This window comes from Hemiscyllium ocellatum, chromosome 19 (assembly GCF_020745735.1).
Source record: "Hemiscyllium ocellatum isolate sHemOce1 chromosome 19, sHemOce1.pat.X.cur, whole genome shotgun sequence".
NCBI classification, from domain to species: Eukaryota; Metazoa; Chordata; class Chondrichthyes; order Orectolobiformes; family Hemiscylliidae; genus Hemiscyllium; species Hemiscyllium ocellatum.
Window position 1 is genome coordinate 37,640,770 of NC_083419.1, and position 19,403 is coordinate 37,660,172.

Here is a 19,403-nt window from a genome sequence, read left to right on the forward strand (position 1 = left end):
AATGGGGTTAGATCAAGTAACCAGAATAGTGAAGGAACTCAAGTGGTCTGACAGCATCTGTGGAGAAACAAAAAGTTCATATTTCAACTCCAGAATGCCTCTGCTTTAGAACTTAGAAGATGGATGGAGCTTTATGTGGAGCTTCAATAATTGGTGTGGACTTGTGGGGCTGACTGGCCTGTTTCTATCAAATAAAGTTTGTCTTATAATTGTTAAGCATGGTTTGTAAAAGCTCAGGATCATAACTTTTTAATGAATATCTATAAATTGATTCACATTGCTACTACCATGGGAAATGGTGATGTCATGATAATGTCACCTGACTAGTCATCCAGAGGGCCATGCTAATAACCTGGGTACTTGGCAGCTAGTAGAATTTGAATTAAATGTATAAATCTTGAAAATAAAACTAACCTCAATAATGGCAACCAAAAAAATCATAGGTTAGTTACAAAAACTCACATCATTCACTACTATCCTTTAAGGAAGGAAATCTGCTATTCTTTCCAACTTTTGCTTCCATGGGACTCCAGACTGACAATTTGGGGATTCTTAACTGGCCAATGGGACTTAGGAATTGACAACAGATTCTGACCTTGCCAGTGAGACATTCATCTATGAAATAAAGTAAAGGAGTAACAGCTAAATGTGCATTCCAGGATCATCTGTGAGAAACATATCTGAAGTGCTCTCTAAGCATCCTTTCAATCTGTAAATTCTAACATAAATATTTAAAGGTGTAACATCTTTTCAAACAGCACAGTTTTTTGCCTAACTTTTTTTTCCTCACACAGCAGTACTTGACCCTCAGAGCGTAGATGCTGATTCATGGAACATGTGACTTTTTAAAAAGCATATCAGTTTTGTTTCGACTAAGAATTTAGGGAATTTTGAGGAGGGTCTTGGATTCAAGCCATAACTTTTGGTTCAAAATTGGTAAATGCCGTGGAAGCATATTTATATAACCATTTATCCTACTTGTTGGAGCTGCCACTGAAGTTAAAGTGGATAAACAGGAGAATTCATACTGATATTACTTGTTAAAAGAAGTTAAAAATCACAACATCAGGTTATAGTCCAACAGGTTTAAATGGAAGCACACTTGCTTTCGGAGCGAAGCTCCTTCATCAGGTGGTAGTGGAGACACCTGATGAAGGAGCGTCGCTCCAAAAGCTAGTGTGCTTCCAATTAAACCTGTTGGACTATAACCTGGTGTTGTGTGATTTTTAACTTTGTACACCCCAGTCCAACACTGTCATTTCCAAATCATTGTTAAAAGAAACATTTTAACTAAAGTAATAAAGTCCATCAACTACCAACTGGTCAAGTTTGTTAGGAAAGGAGCTCTTTCTAAACAGAAGTGGAAAGCAATGGTTTATCACCTCTTAAATCTTCTGTCGTTTAATGATTCCATGAAAAGATAAAGGAAAGCAATTACAGAAGACAAGTCCAGTTGAAAAGCTAAAAGGAACACAGGCACAATAGGCAGATAGACCTCTGTGCCAAATTTTCTATCATTCAATGTTTTATTGTACTAGTTTGCTTAAAGCCTGAGTAGTAAGTGTTGGCGATTACATTCTAGAGAATATGCTTAAAAACCTTCCTCTACTACATCGCGATGTTGCAGTAATTTACTGATGTACTATTGAGATCTTCCAATCTCTTCTCAGCATTTTGCCACAATTGCAATGAATTTAAGACCATAAGACATAGGAGTGGAAGTAAGGCCATTCAGCCCATCGAGTCCACTCCGCCATTCAATCATGGCTGATGGGCATTTCAACTCCACTTACCAGCGTTCTCCCTGTAGCCCTTAATTCCTCGAGACAACAAGAATCTATCAATCTCTACCTTGTAGACATTTAGCGTCCCAGCCTCCACTGCACTCCGTGGCAATGAATTCCACAGGCCCACCACCCTCTGGCTGAAGAAATGTCTCCGCATTTCTGTTCTGAATTGACCCCCTCTAATTCTAAGGCTGTGTCCACGGATCCTTGTCTCCTCGCCTAAAGGAAACAATTTCCTAGCGTCCACCCTTTCCAATCCATGTATTATCTTGTACGTCTCTATTAAGTCTCCCCTTAATCTTCTAAACTCCAATGAATACAATCCCAGGATCCTCAGCCATTCCTCGTATGTTAGACCTACCATTCCAGGGATCATCCGTGTAAATCTCCGCTGGACACGTTCCAGTGTCAGTATGTCCTTCCTGAGGTATGGGGACCAAAACTGGACACAGTACTCCAAATGGGGCCTAACCAGAGCTTTGAGTAAAAAGTGAGGTCTGCAGATGCTGGAGATCAGAGCTGAAAATGTGTTGCTGGTTAAAGGACAGCAGGTTAGGCAGCATCCAAGGAACAGGACATTCGACGTTTCGGGCCAGAGCCCTAACCAGAGCTTTATAAAGTCTCAGTAGCACATCTCTGCTTTTATATTCCAACCCTCTTGAGATAAGAGACAACATTGCATTCGCTTTCTTAATCACGGACTCAACCTGCATGTTTACCTTTAGAGAATCCTCGACCAGCACTCCCTGATCCCTTTGTACTTTGGCTTTACTAATTTTTTCACCATTTAGAAAGTAGTCTATGCTTTTATTCTTTTTGCCAAAGTGCAAGACCTCGCACTTGCTCACGTTGAATTCCATCAGCCATTTCCTGGACCACTCTCCCAAACTGTCTAGATCCTTCTGTAGCCTCCCCACTTCCTCAGTACTACCTGTCTGTCCACCTAACTTCGTATCATCTGCAAACTTCGCTAGAATGCCCCCAGTCCCCTCATCCAAATCATTAATATATAATGCGAATAGCTGTGGCCCCAACACTGAACCCTGTGGGACACCGCTAGTCACCGGCTGCCATTCCGAAAAAGAACCTTTTATCCTAACTCTCTGCTATCTGTTAGACAGCCAATCCTCAATCTATCCCAGCAGCTCACCTCGAACACCATGGGCCCTCACCTTGCTCAGCAGCCTCCCGTGTGGCACCTTATCAAAGGCTTTTTGAAAGTCTAGATAGGCCACATCCACTGGGTTTCCCTGGCCGAACCTACTTGTCACCTCTTCAAAGAATTCCAACAGGTTTGTCAGGCATGACCTCCCCTTACTAAATCCATGTTGACTTGTTCTAATCAGGCTCTGCTCTAAGAATTTAGAAACCTCATCCTTAATGATGGATTCTAGAATTTTACCAACAACCGAGGCTAAGCTAATTGGCCTATAATTTTCCATCTTTTGTCTTGATCCTTTCTTGAACAAGGGGGTTACAACAGCCATCTTCCAATCATCCGGGACCTTTCCTGACTCCAGTGACTCTTGAAAGATCTCAACCAACGCCTCCGCTATTTCCCCAGCCACCTTTCTCAGAACTCTAGGATGTATCCCATCGGGGCCAGGAGATTTATCAATTTTAAGACTTTTGTAATGGCAACCATACTCAACTCAGCCCCCTGACTCCCTTTAATTGTTGGGATATTACTCATGTCTCCACTGTGAAAACTGACGCAAAGTACTTGTTAAGTTCTCCTGCTATTTCCTTATCTCCCATCACTAGGCTTCCTGCATCAGTTTGATTGAAGCAATTTAATCAATAAATCATTGTTTATGTAAAATGTTTAAACATTATTCCTAGTTACATTTTCATATTTATTTAAGTCAATCATAGGCTGAGGCAATTGCATATTTTTCATATGCGCATGTGCAATGGTCTTCACCATCATAGTTTAGGACTTCAACTGCTGTACAAATTTTCAAAGACAAGATGAACAGATTTTCTGTTTTCAGCTGGCATATTATTCAGTTAATAGAAACAATAATGATGACAAGTAAGCTATTTAGCTTTATTCTTGAATGTATGTATCGCAGGTACAAGGAAACAACACAATCTTTGAAATTGAGAAGTACAGCAGCACATAAAATAATGTACAATTGTCAAAAAAAAATCACTAGGCCAATCTTCTTTGATTCTTCAGTACTGGACAATCATTGCTTTTGATTGGTACTCTCAGTTACCAGCTGGTCAATGTTTCGACAACTTAATGATGCCAACTCCTGAGATTTAGTTTTTGATCACATTCTGTTTCTCTCACCCCCCTCCCCACTGAAAAAAATCTTCCTGTCAACTCCATTGAAAGTGACTGGAATCTCATGGAGACTGGACTTCACAAGAACAAAAATACAATCTGCAACTGTGCCATTAAGCTGCCTCAGTTGCATATTTTTAACCCTATCAGCACTGTGACTTCTATCATTTTAATTTCAAAATCAACTTTCTTACACCAGAGGTACAGTACTTAGCAGCATTTCCATATGATAACATTGAGGAATTCATACATTTATTCATTACCTGAATCTGATTGTAGCAGTCTTCATATGAAATTTGCTCTGTTTCTTTTTCTTGCAGATGTTCCTCTAACTTTGAATACGTCTCAAACATTTCCTGCAATTCATTAAAGTAGCTTTAGAAGAATTCCACAATCAAGAACATACAATACAGTTTGCCACATAAATAGGACACAAAATCAACTCTTAAAAAGTAGCTAACATACATTATTCATCATCTTAAAATCACGTAAGATCAAGTCGGTGGCAAAATGAGCTAGACTCATACCTTTTCTGTCTTCTTTCCTTTATTATGGTATTTTTGGTGATAAATCCAGGTTAACATAATGAAATAGCCTAGTATGAGTGCTGTATATTCCATTCTGCCAGTGTATTTTCATCCAGATATAAAGTGCTGGCATGAGACAAGTTGGCATTAAATATCCGCACACATCTTTACTGCTAACTGTTTTTCAATTTTTAAACACTAACTTTTCATAATTGGAGCATCTAGATCAGTTATGTGGCATCAGGATAATTTGAATGTGCATAAGCCAGATCAACACTGTTCCTTTGGAGAAAGTCATGGTGAACTGCCAAATGTACTGACTTTTTTGAAAGAAGTGTAAGTTTCTTCCCTAATATCAACACTTGTCAATAGCAAAATCATTGGCTTAATCTGATCAGAGCTGAAAACGTGTTGCTGGAAAAGCGCAGTGATCCTGTGATACAAAGAACAAAAAATAAGTAACTCAGCCCTTCAAGTCTGTTCTACCATTCAGTAAGACCTGATCTGATTTTATCCTCAACTCCACATTCCTGCATAATTATAATAAATCTTTCATCTCCCTGGAAATCAAGAATCTATCTACCTTTACCTTAAAAATATTGAAAGAGTCTGGATTCACTACTCTTTGAAAGGAACCCAAAGACATTCAACCCTTTGAGAGAATTTCTTTTCATCAGTCTTAAATGGCATCCTCTTATTTTTAAACTGCGAATCCCTAGTTCAAGATTCTCCCACACAAAGGAGCAGTCAAGTCCCCTCAGGATCTCATATGTTTCAATTAAGTCACCTCTGACTCTTCTAAACACGAGAGGATTAAGACCTAGCCTGTCCAGTCTTTCCTCATAAGGCAATCTGCTCATTCCAGATATTAGTCCTGTAAACCTTCTCTTGAACTGGTTCCAATGCATTAACATCCTTTCATAAGGAGTGACCAGCATTCCAGATGCGATCTTACTGAAGCCCTGTATCACTGAAGTATAATGTCCCTAGTCTAGAATTCAATTCCCCATGCAATAAATCATGATTCTTTCCGCTTTCCTGATTACTTATTGCACTAGCCATTCATGCACTAGCTCACTCAGAGCTCTCTGCATCTCAGAATTTTGTAGCTTCTTACCATTTAGACAACATATTTTTCTTTAATTTTTCTGCCAAAACGGACAATGTCACACTTTCCCATATTTTACTCCATTTGCCAGATCTTTGCACACAGTCTTACCTTATCCAAATCCCTTTGTAAGCTCATTATGTCATCTTCACAACCCACTTTCATACCTATTCTTTGTCATTAGCAAATTTAGCTACCATACTTTTGGTTCCTTCACCCAAATCATTTATATAAATCATGAAAGAGTTGAGGCCCCAACATTGATCCCTGTGACACACCACTCATGATATCCAACCCAAAAGAGACCCATTTATATCTATACTTCCCTCCCTGTTAGCCAACCAACCTTCAATTCATGCCAATATGTTACCCCATACACCATGAGCTGTTATTTTTCACAATAACCTTTGACGTGGCACCTTATCAAGTGCTTTTGGGAAATTGGAGGACAATACATCCAGTGGTTTCTCTGTAATAACAGAACAAGTTACTTCTTCAATGAACTCCAAAAAATTAGTTAAACATGATTTCCCTTTGGCAACACCATATTTACTGTTCCTGGATTGACTATCTCCCAGTTGTATATTTTTTGAGCAAAATAGAATGTATCTGTAAATATAATTCTGCAAAGACAAATTCACCTCAGACTGTGTGCATTTGCGTGCAGAGGAGAGAGTGTGTGAGTGAATGCGCGCGCGTGCACGCACGCATGTGAGAGAGTGTGTGTTTGTATGTGTGCAAGTGCAATGGGTATAAGTCTGTGAGAGGATGCATGTGAAGGGTGAATGTGCGCATATATGAGACAGACAGGGAGACATACAGAGAGAGAGAGAGACAGACAGACAGAATAGTGTAGAGGGGTCACCTGTAGTGTGACATGAATCCAAGGCCCTGGTTGAGGCCATCCTCATGGGTACCGAACTTGACTATCAGCCTCTGCTCGGTCTCTTTACGTTGTTGCCTGTCCAAAAGTCCACGTTGGAGGATGGTCACCCAAAGATCTGACACCGAATGTTCACGCACAATGTACACTCTTTCAGATAGTATAACAGCATACCTCTTTTATTCCGAACTCCTTCTCTTCTGCAGTAGAAAGCTTTGCTTCAATCGTTTCTGATGTTTCTTTGTAACATGCTTCCACATTGTCTACTTCTACAGGCACCATATGACGTGCAAGAACACCCACAGGATCTCTTTTCTCAGGTAAGCTTGTTGATGCAGGTACAATGACCAGTGATGATTGGGGCATTTGCTGAACCTGTATTTTCAACATCAAACATTTTTGTGTTAATTTGAACTCTACACCGTAAAGCAACAACTAAAATAAAAACAATAAAAATGGTTGATTACGCATTCTTGAAACAATTGGCTTATAGCTCTAAACTTCCTCCTGCAATGCTGTAACATTTCCCATACAGATTTAGTATCATGGAACTTAAACAGCAGGCCCAAAACGTTTAACATTACTGTCAATTGCTGAAGTAAATGAAACAGAGAATGATGAAAAACCAATGACATTGTAGCTCTGCATTACTGTTGTATATGTACCTACAGTTCATTTTGTAACTAAAGTCTTCCATTAATGATTTTCTCAGAGTACAATATTACATTAATCTTGTAAATATGCATGTTTCCTTTTGACCATTATTTTTGATAAGCTGTAATTAAGTTTGGAGTGTTTCCTATTTCATGTACATTCTGGAAAGGAAAAGATCCTGAAATGGCACTCTTAATGATGAGCCTAAAAAGATTTACTGTTCTTAATACATGTATTTCGATTTAAAGATATTTCCTTGAACCATCATTGCATCATTAACTATTTCAGATTTAAATTTCTGGATCACAAGATGTCATCACACAGCACTGCATCCCTAATTAAAAATAAAATAAATTATAATAATGCATTAAGTTTGACAATGATAGTTCTCAATCTCAACCAGGCTGCTTAGGAAATCCAATCAAACTTCTACATAAGATTCAGGAAACTTCCTAAAAACTTTTTCAACATTTATATGAAAGAGGAGTGCCAAGCACCTCAACTATCAAGAAAAACTACATGACCTCAAGCTATATCTTGAGTTAATCCATAGCTTTTACTTTTACTGTTATATTCAACCATCCAAGTATATGTCTACTTTTGCTGCAGATGATGACAGTGAGCTGAAAAGGCGTACAATCAGCTGACCTCTCCCCTCAGCCAACCAAGCACATTTTTCAAACACTCAGTAATCATCTCCCAACTTTCAATGTCAACATCCACCATCTCCATACTTCCCTTGCAGATACCTTTGTAGTCAGGGTATACATGTATAAGTGGTTGTTAGCAGTACGCAGTTCACTGTACAAAGGCTTTTGGGTATAGGGTCATCATTCAACCAATCTACGTGGCTGTCAGTGCAATTGTTGGCTTTGAACTTAATGTACACTGATGGAATCAGAATGCTACAAGACTTTTCAATTGATGACTTTGTCCTGAGAAATACCAAGTATGCATCCAAGACTGAAAAGTTGGAAATTATTCAGCATTTTCTCCTACTGAGCATATATTGACAAGGTCACCAGCAGACATTAATTCCACCCATCTAAAGTATATTCCAGGAAGGAAGAAAGATTGCAAGAAGGGGAAAAGCATCGAAGGCTAAAGATAACATAAAGGCAAAAACTAAGGCATTGCATATTGCAAAGGTCAGTGGCAAGCTGGAGGATTGGAAAACTTCTAAAGACCAACAAAAAGTTTTTTAAAAAAGTTATAAAAAGCGCAAAGGTTAATTATGAAAGAAAGTTAGCACAATACATAAAAATGGATAGCAAAACCTTCTATAAGAATATAAATAAATAGTAACTAAAATGATTGCTGGTCCCTGGGAGGATTAAACTGATGAATTAATAATGGTGAACACAGAAATGGCAAAGACACCAGACATTATTTTGCCTCAGTTTTAACAGTCGAGGACATAGAATCCACAGCAACAGTTCTAGCCAATGCAGAGGTCATAAAACAATTGTCACCATTTGGAAAAACTACTGAGTAAACTATTGGGATTAAAAGCAGACCCTTAATGGTAAGGTCCTAGGGAGTGTTGCTGAACAAAGAGACCTTGGAGTGCAGATTCATAGCTCCTTGAAAGTGGAGTCGCAGGTTGATAGGACAGTGAAGGTTGATAGGATAGTGAAGAAGGCGTTTGGTATGCTTTCCTTTATTGGTCAGAGTACTGAGTACAGGAGTTGGGAGGTCATGTTGAGGCTGTATAGGACATTGGTTAGGCCACTTTTGGTGTATTACGTTCAATTCTGGTCTTCTTCCTATCAGAAAGGTGTTGTGAAACATGAAAGGGTTCAGAAAAGATTTACAAGGATATTGCCAAGGTTGGAGGATTTGAGATATAGGGAGAGGTTGAATAGACTGTGGCTGTTTTCACTGGAGCGCCAAAGGCTGAGGGGTGACCTTATAGAGATTTATAAAATCATGAGGGGTATGGATAGGGGAAATAGACAAGGTCTTTTCCCTGGGATGGGGGAATCCAGAGGTATAGGACATAGGTCTAAACCTAAGGGGCAACTCTTTCACAGAGGATGGTACATGTATGGAATGAGCTGTCAGAGGAAGTTGTGGGGGCTAGTACAATTGCAATATTTAAATTGCATATACCCATGCAGCATCTGAATGGGTATATGAATCGGAAGGGTTTGAAGGGATATGGACCAGGTGCTGGCAGATGGGACTAGATTGAGTTAGGATACCTGGTCAAAATGAACGAATTGGACCATAGGGTCTGTTTCCATGCCGTAAATCTTGAAGACTCTATTCCCAAAGTCTGATTGCCTCTATCGTAGGGTCTCAAAGAAGTGGCAGCAGAGACAGTGGATACATCGATAAGAATATTCTAAAACATGCTGGGTTCTGGAGACGTTCCAGTCAATTGGAAAAAAGTGCTAATGTAATGCCCTTCAGGGGTTGTCACAGGAGTCAGCCCTTGGCCCAACGAGCATGAGAGTGAGCAGGACAGTATGTCAGCGTGCGGGCGAGGGCCAGAGCGCGTGCAGGGGAGAGCGAGGGCGAGAGCGCGCGCGGGGGAGAGTGAGGGCGAGAGCGCGCGCGGGGGAGAGCGAGGGCGAGAGCGCGCGCGGGGGAGAGCGAGGGCGAGAGCGCGCGCGGGGGAGAGCGAGGGCGAGAGCGCGCGCGGGGGAGAGCGAGGGCGAGAGCGCGCGCGCGCATGGGAGAGAGAGGGTGCACGAACCTGAGCATGAGAGCAAGATGGAGAGAGCTCAAGACAGCACGAGGGCGCGCGCATAAGACAGCGATGGAGCATGTGCGAACGAGAGCAAGAGAGAGGACAAGTGAGAGCGTGTGTGAGGGAGGCAAGAGCAACAGAGCGCAACAGCACACGAGCACTAGTAAAGGCAAGAGCGCAGGCAGGAGTGAGAGCGAGCAAGGGTGCAAGACGGACAGAGCGAGCATGCGAAAGTGAAAGACGGACAGAGCGAACGCACACCAGTGATAGCGAGTGCGCACAGGGGCGAGCACGCACAGGAGGGCGTGAGCTCACGAAAGGGTGAAGAAGTACAGAATATGAGTGAGGGGGCAAGAGCCCAAAGAAATGGAGAAGGCAAGAGAAAAAGGGGAGGGTGTGTAAGAAGAGGTGAGGACAGAAGAGAGAAGACAGCATGTGTGGCTCAGGGGAAAGTAAGGGAATGGTGAGAGGAGGTGGAGGAAGAGGTGGTAGGGATTGCAATATTTGCGGAGAAAGTGAGATCTGCAGATGCTGGAGATCAGAGCTGAAAATGTGTTGCTGGAAAGGTGCAGCAGGTCAGGCAGCATCCAAGAAACAGGAAATTCGACGTTTCAGGCATAAGCCCTTCATCAGGAATAGCTTTCCTGATTCCTGATGAAGGGCTTATGCCCGAAACGTCGAATTTCCTGTTCCTTGGATGTTGCCTGACCTGCTGCGCCTTTCCAGCAACACATTTTCAGCATTGCAATATTTGCACCATGCATATCCTGAGGCTAAAGATGTTCATGCACATAGAATCATTGAGATGTTCAGCACGGAAACAGACCCTTCGCTCCAACTCGTCCATGCTGACTAGATATCCCAACCTAATCTAGTCCCACTTGTCAGCACCAGGACCATATCCCTCCAAAGCCTTCCTATTCATATACCCACCCAGGTGCCTTTTAATGTTGCAAATGTACCAGCCTCCACCACTTCCTCTGGCAATTTCGTACACACACAACCCTCTGCGTGAAAAGGTTTCCGCTTAGGTCTCTTTTATATCTTTCCCATCTCATCCTAGTTCTAGTTCTGAACTCCCACACCCCAGGGAAAAGACCTTGTGTATTTATCCTATCCATGCTCTCCATGATTTTATAAACCTCTGTTAGGGTCACCCCTCAGCCTCTGATGCTCCAGGGAAAACAGCTACAGCCTATTTAACTTCTCTCTATAGATCAAATCCTTCAACCCTAGCAACATGCTTGTAAATTTTTTTGAACCCTTTCACAACATAGGAAGACGACCAGAATTACACACAATATTTCAAAAAAGTGGCCTTACCAACATCCTGAACAGCCTCAACATGACCTCCCAACTCCTATACTCGATACTCTGACCAATAAAGGAAAGCATACCAAACACCTCCTTCACTATCCTATCTACCTGAGACTCTACTTTCAAGAAGCACTTCATACTACAGAAGTGTCGTTTTTATGGCTTGATTAGTCTACAAAGTATTACATCAGTACCTGCAGCTTTGCCACAAACGATCAAGTCAGTAGCTGTAGTAAACTGCTTCTCTTTATGTGCCACAATTGGCAAACTTTGTCTGGTGTCTGGACCTTCTTCAACGACAATATTCTCCAGAGTACAATGTACGACAGTGTCAGTCATCACTCAAATTATTTACTGCAGTTGATGACCTCACCTACTTTTGTTGTATTTGCTGTTTATTTGTTGCCTTTTTGATCAATATCTGCCCCTAGCATTCCCTGGTTCAAAGTACATCTGAAAATTCTGTCAAAGTTACAACCAGTAGTCACTGGCTGCCCGATGGACTTTATTTAGACTGGCCATTGTCCATTTAGTGGCATTGATTAGAACAGTTGCAATTAATGAAGGTAATTGTTTAGCTGCTATAGCAACTTCCCTCAGAGCAAATGTTAGTATTGAAGCAGTCAGTATATTTTTTGATCTCTTCCCATATATTCAAAGTATGTTAGATGGTGCATGAAAGTATTCACTGGCATTTCATTTCTGCACACTGGTGAAATGCCAAGAGAATGTATGTTCAATCGAATTGAGGAGCTATTTGTTTTTATTTGGGCAGTCTGGCTGATGTTGAAGTGAGGATAAGATTTCAAGGATATAGCCTAGCCATGTAGCACACTCAGAAATGATTTGTTTCACAGTCAGCGATGAGTGCTGAGAATATGGTTTAGGAGAATCATGTCTTGTGATGATCAGGTCAAGCTGCTGCTAATGTTCTAATCCATTATCTGGAATCTCTTGCAGCTCGGTTTATTGCAAGAAGCTGTTTGTTGTTCAGAGTCTGTAGAAACAACAAAATTCAAATAGTCACTGTCCATTCCCATTTATCTTTTCAAAGCCATGATATCCATAGCAGGAAGGTCCTATCTCATGATCTGCAACAGCTCGTGTTGAAAAGCCCCAGTAAACTCAAGATATGTCTCTTAGGAATTCTGTTATTTGCAGCACCATGTTCCTCATAAAACTTGCCTTCTGCTTCTGTGAAAAAGAAATGAAAAAGGTTGTGGAAAACATTCAAGCATAACTACTCATCAGTTTTTTTTATTCACTTGTGGGGCGTGAGCATCACGGGCTGGCCAGCATTTAGTTGCTCTTGAGAAAGGATGGTGAGCTGCCTTCTTGACGCACTGCAGTCCACATGTTGTCGGTTGACCCACAATGCCCTTAGGAGGAAATTCCAGGATTTTGACTCAGCGATAGAGAAGGACCCAGTTTAAGACTTGAGGCAGATGGAGAGAATGCGGTCTGAACTATTTTGTGAGAAGATTCTATTACCAAGTAGAGAATTTTCCTTGCAGCAAAGCATACTCCTTGCTCAAACACTTCCTCTGCACTCTTCCCTGCCAGATGAACATGTAATATTTTTTCCTTCAGTGATCCATTCTCAACAGGCCTGGTGTCTGGCAGAGACACTATGTCCACGTTCAGCTGCAGGAGGTCAAAATTCATAAGCTTTAGACTGCGGTTGTGAGGCAAGCAGCTTTCATGTGTTACGACGAGAAGGTATAGCTGGACATTTCCCAATGATGAAACTGAAATGAGAGTCCAAAAACACATTTGGCTCATTTTTCTTCCCCCACATTGCTATTTGCCAGTGGTATAGCCTAGAAATGAGAAGTAAACTAGCACACTGAAGTGAGAACCTGCTAGGTCTGAGTTTACTTAGTCACGAAAAGCATCACAACAATCAATTAGGCACAAAACTTATTCTATGAGTCAACAGAATTATAAACATTTTTCCACCAATATAGTTAAAGTACTAGTTACCTAATAAAAATATGTATTTTGTCATTATGTTGAAGGCTTTACTTTGATGTTAAGAAATTACTACCAAAAATCAATAGGGTTAAAGTATCAGTGTCATTTATGCCATCATCATTGATTTGTTTTATATTTTAAGGTTCAGCTTCTAACTTTATAAATCCAATCAAGGGCATCAGAAAAATGCAACTGTAGCCAAATTTTTAATGTATGTTGTCAATCAGTAAAGGTTCACAAAAGTAGTCAGATGGAGTTATAGTGAAAGAAAGGTCGCCTCAAGTAGTCTTAAATTTCCTCAAAGTGCCACTGTTAATTTTTTTTAGAGAATTATTCATCAGGAAAAGATGTTACCCCCACAAGTTTCCAGTTATTTAACTTATTCTTTATGCAACTCTGGTGTAACACAAATGGAGAAAACTTCAAGTTACTGACCATTCACTCAAGAAAATCTCATGCAGCAACTGCTTATCTTCACAAAGCACTCCACAGATTTGTGGCAGCAATAGACCACTGTCTGGTAGCAAGGTAACCAAATCGGTTGTACTAGGTATTTCCACCAAATCGCCTGACGACATCTCACCGTCAACTTCAATTCAGAATAACACTAGTTGATCTAGATATCAACTATGCCCAATGGGCACCCTAGGGCAGAAGGCAGAAGGCAGAAGTAACACAATCCCATCTGGTGAAGACCTATATATGTACTCAAACCATACATATCTAGCAAGTGCAAGACAGGAGCTACACACCTTAGTGCTATCAATAAATGTTATTCTGCCTCATAAAATATTTCCCTCACCTCTGACAGAAATTGATATTCGAATTCCATTCAAAAACCTGCACTCAAGTAAGATGTTCCATTGCAGTACCGAGAGAGAATTTTGCACTGTCGATCAAAGGTGCCATTTTCAGGTAAATATAAAATCAAGTTAGTGTCTACCGTCCCTGGGTAGAAGTAAGAATATCCCACCACACTACTTCAAGACCAGCAGCTAAATTATTCCCGGTTATTCGTACAACTGACAACATTTAACCAGCTTTGTGTGACAGAAGTAAAATTAAACCACAGTGCTTTAATTACATCCAAAATTGCCATATATAGAGCCAAAAACACTTACTAAGAAAATGGTTCAAATTAAACAGCATACATTTTAGGAACAGGCTTTAACAGTTCCTTTACTTCTAAAGCCATGTTCACTGTACCCTATGGGCTATAATTACGATTACTGTAGTGCTTTTCATTCACTACAAATAGGATCTAATGCAAGATAGTTTACAAATCAAGTAATTACTTGAGAAGTAACAAAATGTCTTTCAAATAAAGCACCCAGAAAACAGAACACTGTTTTTTTGAATCACAACTAATAAAAATGATACCACAAATTTGAACTCTTATCAATTGATCGAGCTTTTTCTTCAGCAGATATGATTCATGTCCTGATGCTCCCTGTTAGACACAATTATAACTTAATGACCTGCTTTAATTCACCTTTTTAACTGATCAATGTGAGAGGAGAGCCTAGAATCAGTTTCCTGCTGTTCTCATCATCTTTTACAAAGATTAATTAACCATCAACTCACCCAACTAAGAAAGGAATATGTTGTACAAGAGTACAAAATAAACAATATCTACTACACTATTGGTTAACATTTGTATGATTAGACCAATCAATTAAGGGATTCTTTAGTTGCCCAAATTACTTTTTCCTTATCCATTTCCTTAAATTCAATAGTAAACTTACATGTTTGCTCTTTTCCATTAACGTTGCTTGTTCTATAAAGGCATTTTCTCCTGATTCAGCTCTCAAGGCATAGTTTGACACATCTTCTGGTAGAGAGACAGCTTCTGCAGAGCAGCTTCCAACAGATTGTGCAGTCTGGTGGTCAAGGATATCTGAAGAACTTTGAGCCAGTTCCACTGCCTGTCCTAATGCAAAATAAAATACACATCATTGGAAGAATGATAATGAAATTAAAGTAACATGATAATATGCTCGGAACAATTGCAAAACTTGTTTCTAACCATACTGGCAACTTGACATGTAGAACTGTAAAATAATGTCTTGCACAATCAAATCGAAAAGGTATTTTACAGGCAAAGTAACATTTCTGAAATGTAATAATTGCTGCAATATAGGAAACATACTCTAAGCTCTCTCAAAAAGCAATGTCTTTACAAGAACATAATTTGTTTTTGGAAAGGTCATGAAGGGAAACATGATTTCAGAGAACGAGGCGAGAGGAGAGAGTGACAGCCCTTGAAATCAAGGCTTGACTGTGGCCTCAAGGTGTCCTTGCAAACAGAGAACCAGGAACAAGTCTCCTACTCTTCCAAAAATAGTGCAATAGAAATTTTTTTACATCTTCCTGGCGAGAGTAAGGCCTTGATTGGATGTTTCATCTGAAAAACACCACCTCTGACAGTGCAGCACTCCCTCAGCACTACTGTGAAATGTCATGCCAAATATTTGTGCTCAAGTATTGGAGTCGGACTTGAATGCACAACCTTCTGGCTTAAAGATGGAATGTTCTCAACAGAGCCAGGGCCAGCAGAAAACAATGATTTTCCTTCTTAAAACTGTAGTTCTTAAACTATTCAAATAAAAGGAGCAGACTCTAATTTAGTTGTTTAATTTCTTTAAATTTAGAGTGACAGAATAAAAGAGCAAATTCCAAAATTAGGCATTTATCCAAGTCCATTGCTTGACTATTGAATATAAGCAATGATTCAAATGGAGTGATAATTGATAATCTTAAGATCTCCAGTTGAAGTCTCATCCTTTAAGAAACAACATAAAACCATTAATGTAGCTTAATGATCATTCTTGATACTGAAAACTGAAGAGATATAACAAGGAGCTTAAGTTCCTGTCATGTCAAGTAAAAAACAATGCACGGTAATCCTCATTTCCCTTACATAAATATCTAGGTAAATCTTCAAAAATAGTAGAGTCCATTATGACTCTTCAAAACTGTTCTGAAGAAGTCATACCGGACTCAAAACATTAACTCTTGTTCCTCTCTCCACAAATGCTGCCAAACCGGCAGAGTTTCTCCAGCTTTGTGCTTTTCTTTCAGATTTCCAGCATCCTAGTATTTTGCTTTTATCCAAAAATAATCTAAGTAGTGTGTGACAATTCAAGCTCCAGGTTCTTCTCTTCCACAAAGCCTCATTATTCTAGGGCTTCACAGATTATTTGGAGCCTGCAAGAGGAGGTTCATGGAAAATTCCAACAGCAAGAAGCTCTGAAGAGAGCCACAGAACACCAGGTCTTCCTTTCTAAACTTATAAACTTTAATACTAATTAGGTACATGGCACTTCATTTGTAAAAGAAGTTTCCAGTTATACAGGCCAAGTTAAAATAATCCTTCACAACTGAAATCGCAGATTTTCATACAGCAAAACGTACTTCCATATGAAAGTGCTATATGATAGTTATACTACCATAGTTGTAGCAACTGAAGTACATTAAACACTGTCAACTTCACTTATGCTGGTCAGAGTAACTTTCTGAACAAACAAAACTTTACGCTCAAGTGTACACTGAACAGCAGAGTTAGAGGAAGACAGAACACCTTATATGCAGCAAGGCTAATGAACATGGATGCATTAAATTCACTTACAGGAACTTACGCTCTAGCTGTGGTGTCAGTTTCACATTCATACCAACAGTAAAAGTCTTTAATGCACAGCAAAATGAACTGTGTATTCCAGGCTATCGATTCAGTTCCAGCTATTAAACTGAAGCCAACATAGCTTCACTCTGTGGCCAAGAGCACCCTTAGAGTAATCCTCAGTAGAAGTGGTGAAACTGGATCAGAGAGAGGGTCACCATTTTGTATCAAATAAAATTTCAATAACTCAAATCATGTACCTTCCCTATTACCTACTTTCTGCATTTTAAATAATATTCAACTCTTCTATTCCTGCCAAAGTTCATAAACTCACATTTTCCCACTATACATTCAAATGCAAAGATTTTATCCACTCACTTAATCTGTCCATATCCCTCCTCATCACCTAGTTTTTGTCATCCCCAAACTTGGCAACAGTATATTTACTTCCCTCATCCAAGTCATTATATACTGTAAACAGTAGTGGTCCCAGCATGGATACCTGTGGCACTCCATTAGTTATAGGTTACCATCCTGAAAATGCATTCTTTATTCCAACTCTGTCGTCTATTGGTTAACCAATCCTTTATCCATGTTAGTATACTACCCCTAACATCATGGGCTCTTATTCATAAACCTTATTTGCACTACCTTGTTAAAATGCCTTATGGAAATTCAAATATATTACATCTACTGGTACCATTTATGTTACCTTGCCAAACCTCTCTAATAAATTTCAGGCACAATTATCCCTACATGAAGCCATGCTGATAATGCTTGATGTTATTATGTATTTCTAAATACTCTGCTACTACATCCTTTAGGCCAATAAGAACATGACTAACCTGATTATGGCCTTAACTCCAATTTCTTAATTGACTTCTAAAAGCCTGAACATCCTTGATAATCAAAAGTTGGAATATATTGAAGGCTAAGTCCAGTGATAAACTAGCCTCCACTGTCCTCTGCAGAAGAAAATTCCACGCACTGACAATCGTCTGGAAGATTACATTCTTCATCTCAACTTTAAATGATAGATTTTATTTTTCAAACAGTGTTGCTAGTTCTAGGTTCTCCAAAAAAGTAGAAATATTCTCTCAGCATCTACACTGTCAAGACCCCTCAGAATCTTGTATGATTCAAAAAGATCATCTATCATTCTGTTAGATGCAAACTGCTCAACGTTTCCTCATAAGAAAACCCCTTTATCCCCAGAATCCTTCTCTGAACTGCTTCAAATGCAAACATTTCCCTTCTTAAGTAAGGTGTCCTAAGCTGATCACAAGGGTCTCCGTGTGGTTTCAAATTTCCCATATATTTATAGCAAGAATTCTCTACTATATACTTGCAACAGGAACCTTTCTAATTTCTTGCAGTACTTTATTCTAACATTTTGAGATTCATATACAGGGATTTTCAGGTTCCTTTAATGCATCATTAATCAGAATCACTCCATATAAATAGTATTCTGCTTTTCATTTCTTCTTTCCAAACTGGACAATTCTTTTTTTTCCCCCCCTCGCAGGAAACGCCAGCTGTTAATTTTTTTCCACCCCCACTCACCTAACTTATCTATATCCCTTTTAACCTCAATTTATTTTCAGACCTATTTTTGTATTATCTGTACGTATAGCTGAATTGGCAATCACCCAAATCATTATTATAAATTGTTAAGGTCCCAACAGTGACTCCTGCAGTAATCCACTGGTTACAGTTTGCCAATTATTAATCCCTGTTTCTTGTTATGGAGCAAATCCTCTATCAATGCTAATATATCATTCCAACACCATGAGCTCTTACTTTGTGCAGCAAATTCTATGGTCATTTATGTGGCCTTTAGAAATCCAAATATATGATATTTACTCTGGCTCCCCTTTATCCACTGAAGTTTATTGGATTTCCTGGAGGATTTGTCAAACATTTTGTTAACCCCCTATAAACTGATGGTCTCTAATTGTATAACAATTCTGTCAGCTTCATCCTAAATAATGGATCCCAACAGTTTTTCCCAATGACAGATGTTACACTGATTAGTCTACAATCTGGAATTAAATAGTCAAGCCATCAGGTCCAGGGGACTTTTCAGTCTTAGTTCCACTAGTTGCCTAATTCTAGTGATTATTATTTTCTCCCTCCTTTTTACCATTAGATTTTTTTACTATTTTTAAAATGCTTTGTGGTTGCAATTGTGAAGACAGATATCAATATTTGTTCAATGTCTCTAATATTTCCAGGTTTCCCATTTTAATCACCCAATCTCACATTTTAAGCAATCATGTTTATCTTACTACTTCCTTTTTATATGTATATAGAAGCTCTTAGTATTTTTAAAAGTTTGTAGAAACCTATGTCCATTTTTATATTTCTTGCTAGTTTTCTCTCAAATTCCAATTTTCTTCCATTTAAATCTTTGCTTCGAAAATTCGACAAAACATTTGAGTTAATATTAATTTTCATACCATCTACATTTTTTTCTTTCAGTCTTATGTCATCCTTACTTCCTTAGATAGCCACAGATGGTGCAACTTTCTTATAGCATCTCTCCT

The 19,403-nt window shown here is 39.4% G+C and overlaps 1 protein-coding gene across 4 annotated transcripts in view; it reads right to left on the reverse strand.

Annotated features, from left to right (window-relative positions):
* Positions 1 to 19,403, reverse strand: part of LOC132824938 (coiled-coil domain-containing protein 91-like) — a 187,864-nt gene that overhangs the window by 151,306 nt on the left and 17,155 nt on the right. For all 4 annotated transcript variants that reach the window (XM_060839829.1, XM_060839830.1, XM_060839831.1 and 1 more), the window contains 3 exons: positions 14,984 to 15,168; positions 6,773 to 6,973; positions 4,344 to 4,436 (listed from right to left, as the gene is read on the reverse strand). In XM_060839829.1, coding sequence (XP_060695812.1) covers positions 4,344 to 4,436; positions 6,773 to 6,973; positions 14,984 to 15,168 — 479 coding nt within the window. The remainder of the gene's footprint in view (positions 1 to 4,343; positions 4,437 to 6,772; positions 6,974 to 14,983; positions 15,169 to 19,403) is intronic.